This window comes from Nematolebias whitei, chromosome 3, assembly GCF_014905685.2.
Source record: "Nematolebias whitei isolate Nwh7 chromosome 3, NemWhi1, whole genome shotgun sequence".
Taxonomy (NCBI): Eukaryota; Metazoa; Chordata; class Actinopteri; order Cyprinodontiformes; family Rivulidae; genus Nematolebias; species Nematolebias whitei.
In genome coordinates, this window is record NC_056500.1 from 4,721,984 (window position 1) to 4,741,456 (window position 19,473).

Here is a 19,473-nt window from a genome sequence, read left to right on the forward strand (position 1 = left end):
CCCGACAAAGGATGTTTAGGAGGGTGTTTAGATAAGAGTTCTGTGCTGCCATCATAATAGCAACTTCCCTGCCACACTTAGCCTCTCTCTCAGCTGAAGTCAGAGAGGAGATGTCCCCACCACCACCGTGAGTCACTCAGACACAAAGCCACCACTGATTACTCACTTCATGGTGGGATTTAAATGCAAAATAAAATAAATCATTGCACTAAAATAACTTTGTCTCTTCTGGGCCTGCAGGAGGAAGGTCAGAACTGAGGCGATAAATAAAAACATATTGACAGAAGTAGTTTCATTTGTCACTCTAAACACATTTAGGCTGTTTTACTCACCTTCTGTCTCTCCTTCAACATTTATTCTTTCTGGATAAGTACCGTATTTTCCAGCCTATAAGTTGCACCTTTTTGCCTAATTTGCATGCCCTGCGACTTATACACTGAAGCGACTTATTTATGCTTTTTTTCCCATATTTATAAACCAATTTTTGGCTGAGATATGATTGTTTTCATTCATTCTGACTGAAAATATTGAACACTACCATTTTCAGCCGCTAGAAGGCACTCGAGTAGTATGGCATGTCGTTGTGCCATGTAATCACAATCAGCTTGCCAAAGCCTGGCACCTTCGTCCAGCTCACCTGGAGCAACTGTCAAATCAGCATCATTTCACTGCGCCGCCCCGGCGAAATTCAGCCAATATGACCATTAAAGTGCATTTATTAAGTAAAAGTTCAACTGAGACACAACTTTACTATAAAGTTGAGCAAACAAATAATTGTTTTAGGTGCGTATCTTGATAAATTTCAAAGAAATGCACAGCGTTCCTCCTTCCCGATTTCTTCCCTCTGTGTGCTCCCGGAGCACCGAATACTTTTGAAATGCGACTGATTTGACCATCGAAGTGCATTTATTAAGGAAAAGTTAAACTGAGACACACCTTTACTATAATTTTGAGCAAACAATTGTTTTTAGGTGGTTATCTTGTTAAATTTCGAAGAAATGCACAGCGAGTCGTCCCTCTGCCGGCCCACACTTCCGGGTTGTCAGTGGTGCCGCGTAACAAACGTGACATGTAACCGGTGACGCATAATAGATGCGACCTATACGGTGAAGCGACTTGTATTTTCCCCACTTTATTAGACATATTCGTACTGATGTGACTTATACGGCAGTGCGATGTGTACGGTGGAAAAGACAGCCAGTAGGGAAGTTTATTTTTCTAAGATTATTGCTTTAATCGCCATCTTTATGTAAAATTAACATTCTTTAAATGAGTGAACACAGACAGGAGTACAAGAAAGAGCTTTATTAACTGGAAACTTGTACTGGGTTTGGACTGCAGCATAACAATACTGAACAAAAAGCACAGGCACAGAGAAAAAAGCACAACTTTAGTTAGATTTTCTACTCCACAAAGACTCTGAGACACAATGACTTTTGCATAGAGGTCCCTGGACAGTCCAGACAAAGAGAGACCGGGGGAACTTAAAGGGAGCTCCAGGTAAACACGATTAAATCTTCATGAAGTTACAGTAGCTCCAGTCCGAGACCGGTGTCAGTCTGTTTACTCTACTAAATCAGGATCTCCACCTGTGTGATAAATAAAGTTATATACAGGGTGAGAAATTACAGGGGAGGGTGGGCGACGTAGCTACAGCCGGGGAAGTCGGACGCGCAGCCATGTAAGGACCTAAACTGCTGTTTGCAGATCTGAGACCAGCTGAGCCACATCTGTTGATTAGACTCAGACGATGGAGGCTGATCTCGGTTAGTGCTCCAAGTCTTCCGCATTAGCCCTTATTTAAGGTGTGTGTGGGGGGGTGCCCTCTCTCTGAAGGTAGTCCAGATTAAAGTAGAGCCCTTAGACAATGTATTAGACCTTTTGGCGAGGGTTTGCTAGTTTGTGCTCTCCCAGGTGGAACAGGAAGTTCTGTGACAGCAGCGCCCCTCAACACCTGAGAGCAAAGTGACCCAGTCTTTAAATCCCTTCTTGATTAGTGGTCTGAGCACATTCTTCCTGCAGATTTCAGCAGGTCTCCCATGAACAGAAACACTTCCAGTTGTAGTGAAAAGCAGCCGTTTGAACGGTTACAAAGCTGAAGAAGAAAAGGCACGTTCAGGAGGTTTCCCTCTTCGCTACGAGCGCTCCGTTTGTCCGTCCAGTTATCAACGTGTCATCTACGTCTGAGGAACCTGAGTTTTCTCCCGTTTTTAATCCTTTTTTTTTTTCATAGTTTCTGGAACACATTAAGAGCAGACACAAACAACTTCTACTGTCAAACACAACTACAGTAACTCATTCTAGCATCGAGGTACTTTTCTGTAAAATGGATTCAAACTTTGTCTTGGCACAAAACAAGAGTGCCACATATGGCACATTACCGTATTTCTCAGACTATAAGGCGCACTTAAAATCTTTTTTTCTCAAAACTCGACTTAGTGAGCCTTAGGTATTAATTCTGGTTGTGCTTATTGACCTCAAACTGATTTTATGTGATTATTGTGAATGAGTTGACTTATCTGTTTTGTTTCGCTTAATGCGCCTTATAATCCGAAAAATACGGTATATGCCCATCGACAAATTGTAATACAGCAATCTATAGCAATGGCCCGGACAACCAAAGACCTTAATTTAACTTTGACCTTGATTTGTGACCTTGACCTTGAAGCTGGGGTGGTGACTTCTGTTTGCAGCATGCTTTAATAGGGGTAGGAACTTAAATATACTTGTAAACAATAATCTGTCATTTCTGTGTGGTGCTGTTTGTCCTAAAAGAGCTCCCATAGTTTCCTGTAGTAGAAGCATTGACGCTGTTTGTTTCCTCATATTTTCAAGTCTTCAAGACGTGTCCCTGTGCCATTTTTGTGTCTCAGGCTTTGTGTTTAACAGGTTTCTCTTGTAAACAAGTCCCTGAGGCTCAATACGAACTAACCTGTATAAATAAAGGTTGAATGAGTGCCTAACAACTGATGTGTTCTCTCCAGACAGCCGATTGGCTGGAAGGGGCTGAAAAGGATCAAGCTCCGCCTTCTTAACGAGCGAGGGAGGCCAGAGGAGACGTTGGTCCGATGGTTGCTGGCTTTAGTCTCCAGCCTCGCTCTCGCTCCTTCGTGGAAGCCACTTGTTGCACCTTGACACTAACTTGTGACTAAAGATGTCATAAGATGACTTTCGTTATGAATGGCTTTGAAATGTTTAGTTTGTGGATACACTTCCAGTGATAAATGATGCTAATTAGCCGTTTTATGCTAATGGTTGCTGTGCACATTTTATTAAGCATGAAAATATATAAATAAGTGCTTATGCAAAGTCATTTAGGTTTAAAATAGTTGAAAGGCAATATATAAATTGCATTGTGAGGTGCCTAAAATTTACTGCATTTGTTATGTTTCTGCCAAAATTGTTCACTAATAATTATTTGTTCCTCGTACGGTGAAAAGTTTGGTGGACAAACATTTAAACGGTGGTGGAAACTGTTAATTTTGTTTGTACCCGATGGTGAATTTGCCTTCAGTTCGCTCTTCTTGTGTTTCAGTTCTGATTGTTTATAGCTTATTAGTTGTTGTTTTTTAATCCATGAGATGTTTCTGTCACTGAAAAGCGCCGTTAATATCCTTCGTTTTTATCTGAGAAGGCGTCGCGCTGCGGCTCGTCACGCACAGTTTGCGTTGCGGTGTGTTAGCGCCCTCCGGTGGATGGGATGATTAGTTGCGCTTTGCTGCCACCTGCTGCCTCAGTTTCTCCCTCCTCTTCTTCTCCACCAACCTGAAGACGAGGGAAACTCTTAGGATTGCACGTTTGACGGATGAAATACAAGTTTTAGGTGTAAAATAATAAACACGACTTTCTTAATCAATCACAAAATGCATCATTTAGTGCCAGTTGTGGTGATAAATTTCAGCCATTTGCTATAAAGTAAACAACAGACATTACTGGATCAGATTGTAAAAATTAGATGGTTTTTTTACACAAACTGTGTATTTATAGTGCAGCTTAGTATTTCTGTGATCTGTTACCTGCGGTTGCGAGCCTCCACCATCTCGCTCAGCTGGTCCTGAGCGGCTCGGAGCTCCTCCAGACTCTGCTGGTAGCTCAGGTCCGCGGACCCCGACCTCTCCAGCAGAGAGACCCTAGAGGACAGCTCGCTGGTTCGATCCCGCAGCCGCTGGATGGACGTGTAAAGGTTCTCATCGTCTTCCTCCTGCAGCAGACACACAAGGTCAGAGTGGTTAAAAGGTACTCAGGGGCAGCACCTTGCACTTCAGCTACTGTAGCATGAAGGTAAAACACCCACTTCCAGCAGTTTTAACTATTTTAATTACAAAACCTGAAAGTAATAATTTGAGGCTAAGCCAACTGATGTCAACTTTACAAACTGGAGAGAAAACATCTGCAGCAGATGCTGATCTGATGCACTTCATACGTCAGTTTAAAACTAAAACGTAACGTTTATCGTCTTGTGATTGTATGAAAATCGATGTGCAGAGGGGACGTAAAAGGGTGACTACCTTCGCGTTGACGATCTCGATGTGAACCAAAAGCGAAGCCAACTCCAGCTCCTCGTTGTAGCTGTTCTTCAGAGGCACGCTCCTGTAGCCTGTCGTCATTTAGACGGAATTAACAATAATAAAAGATTAATAATAAAACAAGACGATCACAATTATTTTAGTCACTCTTGTAATAAGGGTTCTTCAAATTGTTCATCGAGTTTGGAAACATATTTATGTACGGTAAATGTAGTTTTCCTCAATCCCTCCTTGTTGAGGTTTTACCTGCAGTAACTGAATAAGTATTCATTAAAACGTAGGCTACAAGAATACATAATAAAGACAAATAACTACAGTAACAATGCAGTGCACTCCAACATATGGAAGGCTCTGGGGGTCATTTTCGACCAACGACAGCAGGACGGTTACTGTAATGTCCGGACTATAAGCTGCTACTGTTTTCACCCTCTTTGAACCCCGCGGTTTATACAAAGCTGCAGCTAATTTATGGATTTGTTTATTTTTTGACGGGCTAACGAGCTTCCTGTCGCCAAAACATTTAGCCTCGTCACACCCGGGCGCTCCCAATAAACATCTCTCTTGGGGGGTGGGTCCTTGTAGTGAGACTACTTGTATAAATAAAGGTAAAAAATATTCGACCGATGAAATTACAGATCACAGCTGAACAAATGAAACGGGGAGGGGAGGAGAGAACAGGGAGGGGGGGCATCACTCCTCCCCATGAGGGAGGACTCCCCTGCATGCGCAGAGCAGCTTTTGCTCCGCGGAGCAGGACAGCACAAGCTTGTGCAGGAGGAAGATGAAGACAGCGATCAATCACTTCCTGGTAGGATACTGTATTTATTTTTTTAACCAGCTGTGCTACCGGTGTTACACCATATTCTGTGACCACCGTATATTGTGACCGTAGGGGGCGCTGTTGCATTTTTACACCATACTTTGCAATATCTGATAAACGCTATCATATTATGTGACTGTCTACATTTCCATAATAGTCATGATATTAGTGATCAGATTTTACTTTTTATTCTTTGGAGGAAGGAGACTGTCAGCCTCCTTCCTCCAAAGAATAAAAATTAACATCTGCCCAACATCTGAGCATTATGGAAATATAGACGGTCACTCAATATGATAGTGTTTATCAGGTATTGCAAAGTATGATGTAAAAATGCAACAGCGCCCCCTACGGTCACAATATACGGTGGTCACAGAATATGGTGCAACACCGCAACTGTTCAGAATTTATTTTTTACTGTACGTATTTGTGTACTTTACCAGTACATGTTGTAGCATTCTGCTGTGGTTGACTGTCGGTCACATGGCCGCAGGGAGGGATTATGGGTAGAATTTATGTTCACGTTTCAGTTAGATGTTTAGCAATGTTCTTTTAGTGATGAGTCTGTTCTTGTGTTCATCGTGTGTTAGTTTGTGTTGGGTCATTCAGAGTGACCGTGAGTGAGGGAGGAAGTTGTCATGAAGACCCGTGGGGTTCTGTGTTGAACGGTAAGATAAAGTCTATAAAAAACGTCTGCTGGTTGATTCTTAATCTACAAGAGCTGCACATCTCTCTCAGAAGCTGTGCGCTGCCACGCCACACTATTTAATTAAATGTTTAAAAAAAATTCTGTGTAAATATCTCACGTTGCAACGTGGACACCTGCGGCTCTTAGACAAGTGCGGCCTATACATGTACAATTTATTTATTTATTTTTAATTAGGTGTGCATGGATAATATTCAGGTGCACTCAATAGTCCAGAAATTATGGTAATTATATTTTTTTGTAAATCCCCCTACATGAAGCTGTTTTCCAGCTGATGTTTCAAAGTCAGCTCACCCGTTCGCAGCAGACGGACCGGGTACGTTGCTTGTGCCAGGAAGTTGGGATCACTGAACATGTCCTCCTCGTAGATGACGAAGCGCAGGAAGGAGAAGGTGGGGTTGTGGACGTCGAACACAAACTGCTTCTGCACCCACACAGGATTCAGACCGTTATCAGCTGGGAGGGCCAGAAGGAGGAGAAACGTTAAGACGCAGCCGGAGGACCAAAAGCAGCTGAAGGTTCGCAGCGGCCGCCGGCTCACCTACGACGTCCGTCTTGCACTTGCAGTTGTCGTAATCGGCGCCACAGATTTCCACCTCCACGAAAGGACAAACGATGCTCCGGCCGTTCTTGGGCAGGTGGCGAGCCCCCAGCACCTGAAGAAGTCAGAAAATTAATTTTTTCTTTTGACCGTCGACCCCAGAACGACTGAAGACGCTCCGATTGATCTGACCTGCAGCTGGATGGTGATCGGCTCAACGCGCAGCGACTCCTTGTCAAAGGGGTCGAAGGTGTCGTCCCTCATGACGTCAGGCTGCGGGACGTAGCCGCTGCCGCCTCCGAGCAGAAACAAGGCCTGGTTCAGCTGCATGGGTTTATCTGCAAACAGAACGATTTGACGTGAACCTTCATCACCTTACGCTCCTGCAGCTTCTGTAAATAAAAAAAGCACCTGGAGTTTGGAAGTTGAGTGCGACCAGCTGGGAGCCGCAGAGCCACATGGGCAGCGGGTCGTAGTTGGACGAGTCCAGCCTCTGTCCACGGGGATAAACTCTGGACAGTTGCCGGCGGTTGTACTGCAGGAAGCGCTTCCCTCGAGCGCGGGTCGCAAACTTCTCCGCCTTCGTCTCCGGGAAAGAGGACATGTCCCGGTAGCAGGCGCGCTCCGTCCCGATCTCTGTAAACGCCAGATAGCTCGTAAAACGAAACGAGCGCCGACGGTTCAGCTACTCATTTTGAAGTCATGAAGTTTGGTTCTTACTGTCCTCGTTGAAGGGGACCGGCCTGCAGTAAACCACCAGATCAGACAACTCCACGGCGATCTTCTTTCTCCTCTCCATCTGTTTCTCCTCCTGCATCTGTTGCCATAGAAACCCATCAAACAGCTTCGTCTAAATGTAATCAACTTCTCACACGACATGAACCAATGATCTTGTAAAATCAAAGTACTTTTTATATTTCCATTCTAAGGAAACCTTTACGTCATCCACCTTTGTGTGCAGTTTGTGTTTATTTGCATCATAAAGAAAATACAAACAGTCTAAACTTGAAGTAAATTTACAGGAAACGTTTGCACTTGGGCCTAAAAAAAACGAGAAAGGAAAGGAAGGAGCAGAAATTTGTTTCCAAATCATATCCAACTGTTATTTTCAGTTTTTCAATATGTTTGGCTTTTCAGAAGTGGGATGAGCAGTCAGTGTCTTACCTGCAACAGATAGCAGTCGGAGCGCTCTCAGTGTGGAGAACTGGACAGTTTTATTTATTAAAGTCAGAACAGGACACATTTATGAGTGGATTTCTATCATCTAAGACAACTAGCTCAACCTCCCTCGCAGTCTGAGGAAACATAAAATATTTTTACGAGAGAAGAGCATTTTAAACAAAAATATTCTTCAAAATCATTTGGTAAACATTTTATTTTCTTCAAATACCTAGAAATCATTGCAATCTTTAATTTGTGTTGGTCCAATAGATCAATAAAGCAAAGCTGAGCTCACCCACAACCTTAATTTCCATTTTGTAACCCTTTCAAAATAAAACGTATGATTACAGAAAGACTGCAGATGCTCAGAGTTGTTTCTATCCTTTTTTTATTCTCTTTTTGGGGAGGTCGGGTGGATCTTTGGTGATTTGTTGAATAAAGCTCCAAAGCACCACCAGGTGCTGATGAAAAAAATAATTCCCATTAATTATTCGAAACTGACGATTTTAACTAAAAATAAAGAAATCACTGCTCATCCTTAAATTTGACGTCAGTTGTTTAAGTTGCAGTATGTTTTTTTTATTACAAATGTTTGTGTCGCTAAACTGTGTCTGTTTTATCATTTTAAACGCCCTAACCGACCATTTTTATTCTGTAAACTTTGTCTCACACAGACATTTTCCATACCCCTAGAAAAACAAACAACTAAAACCATGTCTACTCAGATATCCTGTCTTTAGTTTTGTGATTTAAACGACGAAACGTCTGTGCACAAACAAAAACATCAAAATGGCGACAGTGTGATTGTTTCTAAATGGTGAAAATTGCTTTTTACTTCTCTGAGCAGCTGTTAGCTTGATAAATCCTTAATGTTTCTTCAAAATAAGAGCGCTCTGACTGCAGGTAATGACTCACAACCCACAAGAAACAAACTACTACCGTATTTTTCAGCTTATAAGGCGCATTAAGCGAAACAAAACAGATAAATCCAACTTTATTCAACTCATTCACAATAACCACATAAAACCGGTTCGAGGTCAGTAAGCACAACCAGGTGCGTGACATTTTTACAGAAAAGTCTGAACAGATCAAACCTTCCATCAAGTCAAAATAAAGATTGTTTTTGTGAGTCAGTGTGTAAACGTGTGTGTGTGTGTGTGTGTGGTTCTGACCCGGGCGTCGGCGTTCTGCGCAGCCTCTCTGATTCTGCTGACCCAGCCTGTGAGATCCTCCAAACTGTCCGCCGCCACGTCCAGAGTCTGGACCGGGTGAGACGAGGCGGGCTGAGAGTGGATGGTGAAGACGAACGGCCGTGAGTTCTTCCCGTCTTTGTGCACCACTGAGGGAAGGGGGAGGGGGGGGGGGGGGGGGTAGAGCTTTACGTCTTTTTGCAACGTTTTAATTTTAAGTATGAAAAAAGAGACACATAAATGTGTAAAGTTTCATGTCGGTGTGTTTCTTCACCAACGTGGCAGGTGGGGACGTCGATGAAGCCCTTGAGCAAAGTCCCCAGAGGACTGTTTTCTGTTGACTGAAACAAAAACACTTTTTATTTATTATAACAGTTTTACGGAAGGTTAAAAACTACCCCCCGCCCGGTTTGAGCCGGTGCGCACCTCCTCGTCCAGTTCTCTGGTGGGGGAGCTGGGCACCTCCTCCACGTAGTTAGCAGGAAACCACAGCTGCTTCTTTCCTCCGTAGTCGCCTCGCCACCTGCACACAGACACAATTAATGGGGGGGGGTTACAGAGAAACATCTGCACGTGTCGGCACTCACCAGCCCCCCTCCTGTTTGTCCACGTTGGTGATGAGCGCTTGTTTGGGGAAACAAAGCTCGTCCTCCCTCTGAGCTCGGTAGTCGTACAAAGCTTTGACCGTGCACTGAAAACACAGCGAGAGACAAAGTGTCAGAACATCAAGTCAAACAAGCGGGAAATGATGGGGCCGGTTGGTTTACGGTACATATATATGACAACATAGCATGACATGGCAACCCAGTTTTTGAAAGGGACCTTTCTTATGGCTAGATGAAGACACACAGTAAAATAGAAGTCGGTGCTTCACTTATTGTTCACGTCATCATGCTCACAACATGAACAGGCGTTCCAACTCCTCTTCACTTCGTGACAAGGACAAAGATAAGAATTGTCCGAAGGTTCGTTTGTTGTTTTAAACACATTTAAGCTGTTTTTACTCCCTTTCTGTCTCTCCCACATGAACTCTCTCTGGCCAGTCACACACGATGTCGTACAGTAACAACTTTTATGACAGACAAAAGCTACTTCACTTACAGGGAGGTTCAATTTTATAAGATTATTGCTTTAATTGACATCTTTATAACAATATGGACAATTTTCATTCATTCAACCTTTATTTCTACAGGTTAATCCCATTGAGCCTCGAGGACTCATTTACAAGAGAGACCTGATTTTAACAAAGAGTGATGACAACAATGGACAATCATAAAAGAGGCATACAGATTATTATTATTTTACAAATTAAAATAAGATGGCAAAAAAAAAAAAAGTAGCAAAAAAACAGCTAGATTCTAAGGCGAATGTATAAAACTAAAAACAGGAACATGTCTGCATTAGTCCCTGCAGGACTCCAACAGATTCTTAAAGCCAGAGGTCAAAGGTCGAGAGCTTCAGATATTTTTGTAAGATATTCCAGGAAACAGGAGCGGAGTAGGAGAAGGCCCTTTTGTCTAGTTTAGTTCTCACTGAGGGGACACTGCAGGTAATGATGTCCTGAGAGCGCACGCTGTAGCTGCACTCACACAGAGACATGTAGGAGGAGATGTATGAAGGCAGCAGACCAAAAAGTGATTTAAAGATGAAAATGTACCAGTGAGAGAGTCTGCGTGAAGTTAATGGTGACCAGTTAACCAGTGGATACTGGGTGCAGTGGTGGGTACGATAATCACAGCCAGTTATGAATCTTAGCGCACCATGACAGACAGCGTCCAACATCTGCAGGGTTCTTGTAGGAGCAATAAACTCCTGATGCAGACTGAGGAAGTTTAATATCAGCCAACGTGGCGTTCTTTCACACTGTTCTTTTTGAGAATTTCTTCATTTTATAAGCCTGAAAATTATATACTTTTAAGGGCATTGGTTTGATTATCCTGAAGACTTTTGCCTCTTCCTCTCTGTTCCATCACAGGGTTGTTCAACAGAACTGCTCAGGGGGCCACAGTTACTGAGAGCCAGCAGCTCAGGGGACATCCCTCCAGACGGAAGTGGCCCGCGGGCCGCCAGTTGAATAGCCCTGCTCTATAACTAATGTCACAGCTGATAAGTGCTTAGTGTATTCTTAGTTCATATCTTAGACCTTATTACTGTTTTTCTTTACATTTAAACTTTTGTTGGATGTACCTGGGACCCTGTGTACACAATTTTGTTTGCACCACATAAGGCGATAAATACTGATAACTATTAGACAGATCACTTTAAAGTTAACTGGAGTATCTTTTTAGGTATACAGACAGTAGTCCCTTGTTGATACGGGGGATCCGTACCATGAAGACCCGCGATAAGTAAATAAAACCGTGAAGTAGAAATAGTTAATTTTATTATTTAAATATATAAATAAAGGCGTTTTAAACCCTTCTCACACTCTTGCAATATTCTAAACAATGTTTCTAAACAGCGAACGCTCTAAAAGAGCACCGAATGTCATGATTTCAGCTCCCTGCCTCCGCTGCTCTCAGCCACCTGCAAGCGCTCTTGGCCACGCCCACTTCTCCACTCCGCACAAAGAACAGCTGATCAGCTGCAGCAGGAAGTTTATCCTGCAGTATGGGCTGCACAAAACTGCAGGAGGTGCTAAATAATTTATTTTAAATAAAATGTTCATGCCGATCGTGCGGCTCATCCATCAATCAGCCAACTGTGTGTCACGTCCAATTTTATTTTGAAAAAACGTGATAGAGCGAGTCCACAACAAACGAACCGCGAAGTAGCGAGGGACTGCTGTATTTCAGTTTCCTATTGTCTCTAACTGCGGCTTCACATCTTCATTTTAGTTGTTTTAAATCTTTGAACACACAGCTGTACAGTCAACGCCTGGTTGACAACAATTCTTTTTAACTTTTATTTGTTCATTGAATTGTTTAGAAAAGCGTAAACAATCTGCTGAGTGTGTTCCCACGCTAACTCACCCGCGCTGTCGGCATCTTGTTGGCCTCCACGTAGAAGTGAGGGGTGCGGACTTCGTACAGCGCTCCGTAGTCCAGCTCCTGAGGAGACAAACGGACGTAAGGACAGTTTTCACAGACTCGTGTTTGTGCTGCTGCTGTTCCGCGTCTTGTTTTTGTACTGCTACTTAGTGTGTTCCTAGTTCATATCTTGGATCTTATTACTGCTTTTCAAGTTGAACTATTGTTGGATGTAACTGGGACAAATAAAGAAGCTTTAACTTTCATCTCCATGAAAGCTTAAGGAGCAGCCTCTGACTCACCGTGGTGCCCATCCGGTCCAGAGTGTCTTCATTAATCGGGTATCGGAGCTTCATCTTACGGTACAGAGGATGCTTCTCGTAGTAGCTCACCAGGTCCACCAGACTCTCGAACTCCGCCGAACTTCCCAACATGAAGAGACGACCCTCCTGCTGGATGCGGCAGTGTTTGATCTTGCCCTCCGCCCTGCGAGCCGACGGATGACGACAACAAACAACGATTCAACTGCTGGCGACTCGCGGGACCGAAGCGTGAAACCGCGACGGGTCCGGGCTCGGCTCTACCTGAAGGAGATGGCGTAGGAGTTGTGCTCGCTGCGTTTCCGCACCAGGAAGGCTCCGTCTCTGGGAACACGCATCAGCATGTGTTCGGCCTGAACGCGGGACAGATTGGAGTGGTACCACCTGGAAAACAGGACCCTCAGTCAGCAGGTTGGTTCGGAACGGTCGTCGCTTGGAGAGCGAACCGGAGGAGACGGAGAAGATTCTGAGGGGGTCAGAATCTCACTCTCTGCTCTCGTGCGCGTTGGGTTGCGGCACCGGGTTCCCGAGCCTCATCTCGAACTCGTTGCAGCGCAGCGGCATCTCTCTGTAGTGGCAGATGAGCCGGTAGAGGCTCTCGAACACCAGGTTGTCTGTCAGGTAGAAGTGGGTGGAGCCCGAGTCCTGACGGGAGTGGATCCTGCAGTGCTGGACCCGACCAGAGCGCCTGAAGGTGGCACAGGAGGATTTAACCCGGTGACGTGTCGACTGGCATCGTTACACTAAATTAGACTTTTGGCATTTTTAAAACTCTCGTTTAAAGAGAATTTGTACTTTAGCCGCCAAATCTTTCAGTTGTTTATCAGACTGGGAACAAAAGGTGTAAGAAAACTCACTGACCAGAAGGAGAGGGTGTAGTCTCCGACAAACGTCTCGCTCTCCCGCACCAGAAAGGTGCCGTCTTTGCCCCCGCCCTCGCAGTACTCCTGCAGGAGCTTCTCCGCCACCTGCCGCCCATCCCGACCCCCACCCAGCTTCCCGTGGAACCAGTGCTCCGCGCAGTGCTGCTCGTTGTTGTTGCACTCCTGGCAGACCGGCGAAGAAGAGTTAGATCATTAAAACAGCTCGTGTGACTCGAGGTCGGCGTCATCTCTACCGTTTTCCCTTCGTCGTCCTCCTCTTCGTCAGTCGTCTGGTAGCGAGACGTCTCCTCTGAGTAATAAATCTTATTGCTGGTTAAGACGAAATAATGCGGCGTCCATGTCTGTAAAAAAATAAAAAAATACACATTTTAGCAATGATCAGTTTGGGATGTGGAACAACAGGAATGCTACAAAAAAAAGTAATAAATCTGTAAAAGAACAAAAAAAGTAAGAAAGATATTGACAAACTTGTTTTATATTCATCAAATTCTGTCAGGACCAACATTTGGGATTGGTACCTTGCTATTTAAATTATATATATATATTTTTTAATACATCGTATTTTCCGCCGTTGCACGTTGCTGCTGCTACAAGAGCGCGGCCCCTTATTCTTGATCAGAATACTTTTAGGTAGAAAAAGGTAAGAGCCATGAGCATGGATAGTGGTATTACAAAAAAGATCTTTCACATCTTGTCCTATCAGGACACGATGTAAGACATCAAAAAGCTCGACCAACACTCACATTTATAAACACGTTACATGCATTTGACGTCAAGACGGTGAGATTTGTCCATGAGCACTTTCAGATAGGCCATAGTCCTGATAAGATGTTGTTCACTTTGAGGGTCAAATCAGCTGCCTTTCAAAAGCCGATACGTGTAAGCACGTGCACGGGAGGACTTACTGTGCATTACTTCAAAATTTAACAAGATAAGCACCTAAAACAAGTATTTGTTTGCTCGAAATTATAGTAAAGGTGTGTCTGAGTTTCAGTCGCAGGGCATGTAAATTATGAAAAAAACTGTGCCTCATAGGCCGTAAAATACGGTATATACACATTTTATTAAAGAAAAACCTGTAATATTGTAATCATCATGTCCTCGGTCACCTGCCACGTCCACTTACCCCCAGCTCATCAGCGCTCATGCACCGCACCTGTTCCTCGCCCTATTGAAGTACCCTACTAACCTCTGCCAGATTATTGTACCAATCTTGGTTTCTGATATCCAGCCATCTTGTTCATTGTTCACGCCTTGTTCTTTGGATTTTGACCTCACGCCTCGTCTTGTGGATTCACCGTTCTGCCTGCTCCTCATCTGGTGTTGTCCTGCCCATCTGACCCTGGTAACGACTACTCTTTCTGGCCTAAGGATTCTGGATTACGGTTTGACATTTGGATTTATTCTTGGACCTCTGACTCCCTGTGCTTGACCTCTGCTTCGTCTCTCAGACCCCACTTTTGGATTGCCCCACTGACCACATTAATCACAAGGCTCCTCCACAGCTGCCCTTCTACTAGTGACGGTGACTTCACCTCACCCTGCTCTGACAGGTGCCTCCCACCTTGTCTCCCTGAGAAGACTGGTCCCAGTACTGGATCCTGACTCCCACCAGCAGCTGCAAATCAATAAATTTATTTTTCTTGTTGTCTGGCTGTATTCTGGATCTAAAAACCTCATCCTTGACAAATATTTGTACTTTTGAGCCTAAGTAGTGAGTATTATTACAGCATACTCACTGCATTGTAGCATGATAAATACATTTTTCATTATTTCTGTCCTCTCCTTTTCTCTGGACCATCAGGGTTAAGACCCCACCCCCACGAGCTCTGAGCCTATCAGATTTGAGCATTAGTTTCTCCTAAGAGGTGGAACATCTCACGTGGTCGATGGGGTCCTCGAGGTACAGGATGCCGTTCTTCAGCGAGTTGCTGATGTCGTTCTCAGAGTAGCTGGCGGACGTCACCTCTTCGTACACGGTTCCTTCCACCAGCTTCTTGTGCTGCGACGCGACAACAAAAACACGAGACTAGAGTCAAAATCACTGATCTGAGAGCAGTTTATTTACAGGCTTCGGCGTCCAATCAACATCAAACGCTTCACCTTGATGAGGATCTTCCTGCGCAGCTGGTAGGGTGAAGGAAGCTCGTCGGCGTTGTTGTCCACCGGCTTGGTGAGCAGCAGATCTCCAAACACCTTCTTAAAGTGTGTGGCCATGTTCCTCTGCTGGACCACGCTGCAGTGGTCCTCGATGGACAAGATCACAGGATACCTGAGCAGGTAAAGCTCGTGAGAGCTGGAAAAGGTCACGCTCGGTCCTTTTTCAAACTATTAATGGAAATATTGAACTTACTCAGACGTGACGAAGGCGTGCTCTTTGATGGTGTTCAGCACATCCAGGAATTTGATCTTGGAGGTTAAAGTGTGGCCGTGGTAGATGATTGGCAGGTCGTCAGGTCCGTCCCAGCAGTCCACTGGGACCCAAAAAACACAGAGTCAAACCAGTTTCTGTGGTTTTATATACCTCTAACCAGTCGTGGAGCTACAGCTTCAATAAACCACGCCGTCTACGAATTTAGATAAAACTTTTAACCAGTCCGTTTCTTACGTTCGATGCAGCGGCAGCCCGTCCTGAGACATCGGGCGTAGGCTTCTAGAGACGATTCACTGGAAAACTGGTCACCTGTCAGGTAACTGGAAGGACGGGGGAGGAAACGTTAAAGCAGTCAGGTAGAGGAACCGATCAGCAGCTGTTGTTGTTTAGGAAAAAAGAATAAAAACAACATTTTCTACTAAATGGATTCATTTTTCTCACAGGTCCTCAGAAGGCTGCAGGAAGGCAAAAGAGTTTCAGCAACAAACAGATGTTTTCCATCAAGTTTTACTTTCCTGTCCAGAAGATGTTGGAACGGTCGGGACCTGGAAACGAGTTTATGTACTGAAAGACTCGGGTCTCGTCCCCAAACAGGGTTTAAATTAGGCCAGGAGTAGACCCGAATCACAATAGACCACCTAATAAAAGTATTTTTATTCAGAAACAGGTTTTGTTTTAGTGATTTTAGTGTTTCTAAAAGTTTGTGTGAACGCTTACTAAGCATTCACTCTATTGTGATCCGTTTTTCTTACGTACGTTTTTTTTTACGTGATTCTCGTCCCGCAGTTTTCATCTATTTCAACAAATCATAAATCAAAACGTTCAGCTCTTTCAGGACAATCCTGCTGTGACTTTTGGTATTGGTGCAACTTTAGCTTTTTGAAATATTTAGCCTTTCCTGCCATTTTTGTCTCATAGAAAATGAATTGAGCTCATTTTACTTCCTTCAAATATTTAGATGTGTTTACAACATTTTACTGCTCCTTTCACATTTTGTTCTGCTTCAAGCTTCTTTCAGCTTCTTGCTGCAAAGTTAAACTTTTTCACCTACTTTCAGCTCTTTTGTGCTCCTTTCAGGATCTTTCTAACTACTTTTTTTTGCTTCTAACTTCTTTCTACTAATTTCAGCTTGTTATGTTCCTTTCAGCTTATTTATGCAAGTTTCAGCTTTTTCAGCCATTTCAGCTATTTAGTGCTTTTTATGTTAATTTTAGCATTTTCAGTTAATTCCACTTTTTTTTTTTTAGCTCATTTGAGCTCATTCTGGTAGTTTAAGCTTCTTTCAGTCTTTTCAGCTAATTTTCAGCTAATTTCTTGCTAATTTCAGCTTTTTTTTTTTTTTTGCTAACTTCCTATTTTTTGTGCTCATTCCTGCTCATTAAAAACCTAAAAACTTAAAAAATAAAATAAAATTCAGCAAATGTGTTCTTTCTGCACTCCTGCTAATTTGGGCTTGCTCTTCCATTTCAGCATGTGTGTTAAGCTAATTTCAGTTGTTTTTCAGCAAGTTATATGTCATCATTGTATGTTGCCATGCAATGGCGAAATTAGTTCGCTGCATTTAACCCATCACACCTGGGATGCACCCAGGTGGGAATGGTTGGGGATCGAACCTGAGACTTTCGGCTGACCTGCCTCTACCCCATCTCGACCCCTTGGCTGAGTTCTAAGCATTCACACTGCATGTTCACAGGAAATGTAACTTCTCTGGTATTTTTATTATATTTAGGGCTGATTTATTAACGTTTCACTACTTGCTGCACAGACTTGGGTCAACGGCAGCTCTTTAAATGTGCTTTCTAACAACAACAACAAAAAACTACACTCCTCAAGTCTATCCATCCAATCTATCCATCCATCCATCCATCCAATCCATCCATCCATCTATCCAATCCATCCATCCATCCATCCATCCAATCATCCATCCATCTATCCAATCCATCCATCCATCCATCCAATCATCCATCCATCCATACATCCATCCAATCATCCATCCATCCATCCATCCATCCAATCCATCCATCCATCCATCCAATCCATCCATCCATCCATCCATCCATCCAATCTATCCAGCCAGCCATCCATCCATCCATCCATCCATCCATCCAATCCATCCATCCAATCCATCCATCCAATCCATCCATCCATCCATCCATCCAATCCATCCATCCATCCATCCAATCCATCCATCCATCCATCCATCCATCCATCCATCTAATCCATCCATCCATCCATCCATCAATCCATGGTCTGCAGCTTATGTATAATCTTATCGTGGAGGCAGCAAATCCAGGACAGAAACTCAGAGACTCTCCTGCTCCTCCTGGAGGAGCCTGAGGTGCTCCCAGACCAGAGAGGATCTACAATCCCTCCAGAGAGTTCCAGAGTCTCTTCCCACGGAGACATATCCAAAAACCTCCAGAGGGAGGTGTCCAGGAGTCATCCTGATCAGATGCCTGAACCACCTCAGCTGACTCCTTTCAATACAGAGGAGCATCAAACTGGCCCCGGATGAAGGAGCTCCTCACCCCATGTGGTCACGATCCAAACCCCATGACCACACGTGAGGGTTGGAACGTAGACCGTAAATCCAGAGCTTTGCCTTTCAACTCAACTCTTTCTTCACAACAACTGACCGGAGCAATGCTGTTATTACTGCAGACTTGACCCTGATCCATTACTATCACTCATGGTAAAGACTCCCACATGAACTCATCCACAACTTGGTGGAAGCATCCCCCTTTTCCCAGATATATTGATATGCAGTTTGTAAAATGCGGGTCCACGCTCAACGTAAACAACAGACTCGTCTGAAGCTGCCAAAAACCAAGTGGAGCCACCAGCTTCCCCGACAGTAGACTGGAAGAAGTTTGTGCAGGTAAACAACTACAGGTACGTCTCAATAATTAGAATGTTGTGGAAAAAAATCAATATTTTTTTGTCAATCACTTCAGAAAGTGAAGTTTCCAAATGAAATGAAAAATATACTTTAATCTGAAAGGAGGACGTTGGACCATTGCACAACAGTCCAGTTATTGTCTCCTCAGCAGGTAAGACGCTTCTGATGTCTCTGGTTCACACTTTACGCATCACCAAGAGGAAAACTATGTTCAGGTTATTTTTGTCTGGTCTTCATCACTTTGACCACCTCCAGGTTTAAGGCCAGTTTTTGTTTGGGGGAACCCGACACTCTCAGACTCACGTGTTGTGTGAGGAGGAGATCCAGTACTGGGACAGCGGGCGCTTCATGTCTTCAGGAACGACGGGCGAAAACCGCGGGTCCGACACCGAGTTCTCCTTGGAGAACAGGAAGGTCAGGAACTGGAACAAACAAACGAGCGTGAGGCGGAGAACATTGTCCAACGTGCTTTTAGATGTTTTTTTACTCTCGGTGGACACCTCGTCCAGCTGGAGCATCATCTCAGGCTGCGGCCCCCCCTTCATGTAGCCCATCAGAAACTCTCGGACCCGACTCAGATCTGACGCCCAGGACTCCTGGGACCAGCCGGAGGAAGGGACGTGAGCACAAACAAGCTTCAGGCTGAACTTTCTGAAAAAAATATTTTTTTGTACCTTCTGGTCCATCTGCAGGAACTTCTGGAAGTCGTAGAAGGTGATCTGACAGAGCTCCGGTCGGTCTACGTTCCTGAAAACACAAAGAAATAAAAACGGTAAATCTCAGAGGAGGAAGAGCAGACGACGCATCCCACACCTGTCGGCTACTACACAACCATCGACAAGAACGGTCAAACTATCGAGCTGAAAATCTAAAACTGAGGGGGACGTGAGGGCGGAGGGTTCTGAGGAGCAGGAGGTGAAGGTGGAGGGACTCACCGCAGGGGAAAGGAGAGCTCCAGCTGCTCAATAATCTGAGGAAAGAAAGGGGAGGAGCCAGGTGATGGACAGGTGAGAAGGAAGGGGCGGGGGAAGTGAAGCATGAACAGGCGGACATGTTGAGCGAAGTGGAAATTATCGTGTGAAAAAA

The 19,473-nt window shown here is 44.2% G+C and overlaps 1 protein-coding gene across 1 annotated transcript in view; it reads right to left on the reverse strand.

The window, feature by feature from the left end:
• Window positions 1–3,704: 3,704 nt before the first annotated feature.
• The window catches only part of LOC119430403 (1-phosphatidylinositol 4,5-bisphosphate phosphodiesterase gamma-1), a 35,962-nt gene continuing 20,193 nt past the window's right edge, over window positions 3,705–19,473 (reverse strand). Inside the window, exons 7-31 of the mRNA XM_037697808.1 lie at window positions 19,323–19,357; window positions 19,062–19,134; window positions 18,888–18,983; window positions 18,691–18,809; window positions 15,723–15,808; window positions 15,468–15,588; window positions 15,218–15,386; window positions 14,997–15,116; window positions 13,139–13,455; window positions 12,718–12,918; window positions 12,495–12,614; window positions 12,213–12,396; window positions 11,914–11,991; window positions 9,529–9,632; window positions 9,368–9,464; window positions 9,216–9,282; window positions 8,924–9,090; window positions 7,311–7,407; window positions 7,002–7,226; window positions 6,783–6,928; window positions 6,591–6,705; window positions 6,344–6,505; window positions 4,509–4,597; window positions 4,017–4,201; window positions 3,705–3,765 (exon numbers count right to left, since the gene is read on the reverse strand). Of these exons, the coding sequence (XP_037553736.1) occupies window positions 3,705–3,765; window positions 4,017–4,201; window positions 4,509–4,597; window positions 6,344–6,505; window positions 6,591–6,705; window positions 6,783–6,928; window positions 7,002–7,226; window positions 7,311–7,407; window positions 8,924–9,090; window positions 9,216–9,282; window positions 9,368–9,464; window positions 9,529–9,632; window positions 11,914–11,991; window positions 12,213–12,396; window positions 12,495–12,614; window positions 12,718–12,918; window positions 13,139–13,455; window positions 14,997–15,116; window positions 15,218–15,386; window positions 15,468–15,588; window positions 15,723–15,808; window positions 18,691–18,809; window positions 18,888–18,983; window positions 19,062–19,134; window positions 19,323–19,357 (3,234 nt within the window). The remainder of the gene's footprint in view (window positions 3,766–4,016; window positions 4,202–4,508; window positions 4,598–6,343; window positions 6,506–6,590; window positions 6,706–6,782; window positions 6,929–7,001; window positions 7,227–7,310; window positions 7,408–8,923; window positions 9,091–9,215; window positions 9,283–9,367; window positions 9,465–9,528; window positions 9,633–11,913; window positions 11,992–12,212; window positions 12,397–12,494; window positions 12,615–12,717; window positions 12,919–13,138; window positions 13,456–14,996; window positions 15,117–15,217; window positions 15,387–15,467; window positions 15,589–15,722; window positions 15,809–18,690; window positions 18,810–18,887; window positions 18,984–19,061; window positions 19,135–19,322; window positions 19,358–19,473) is intronic.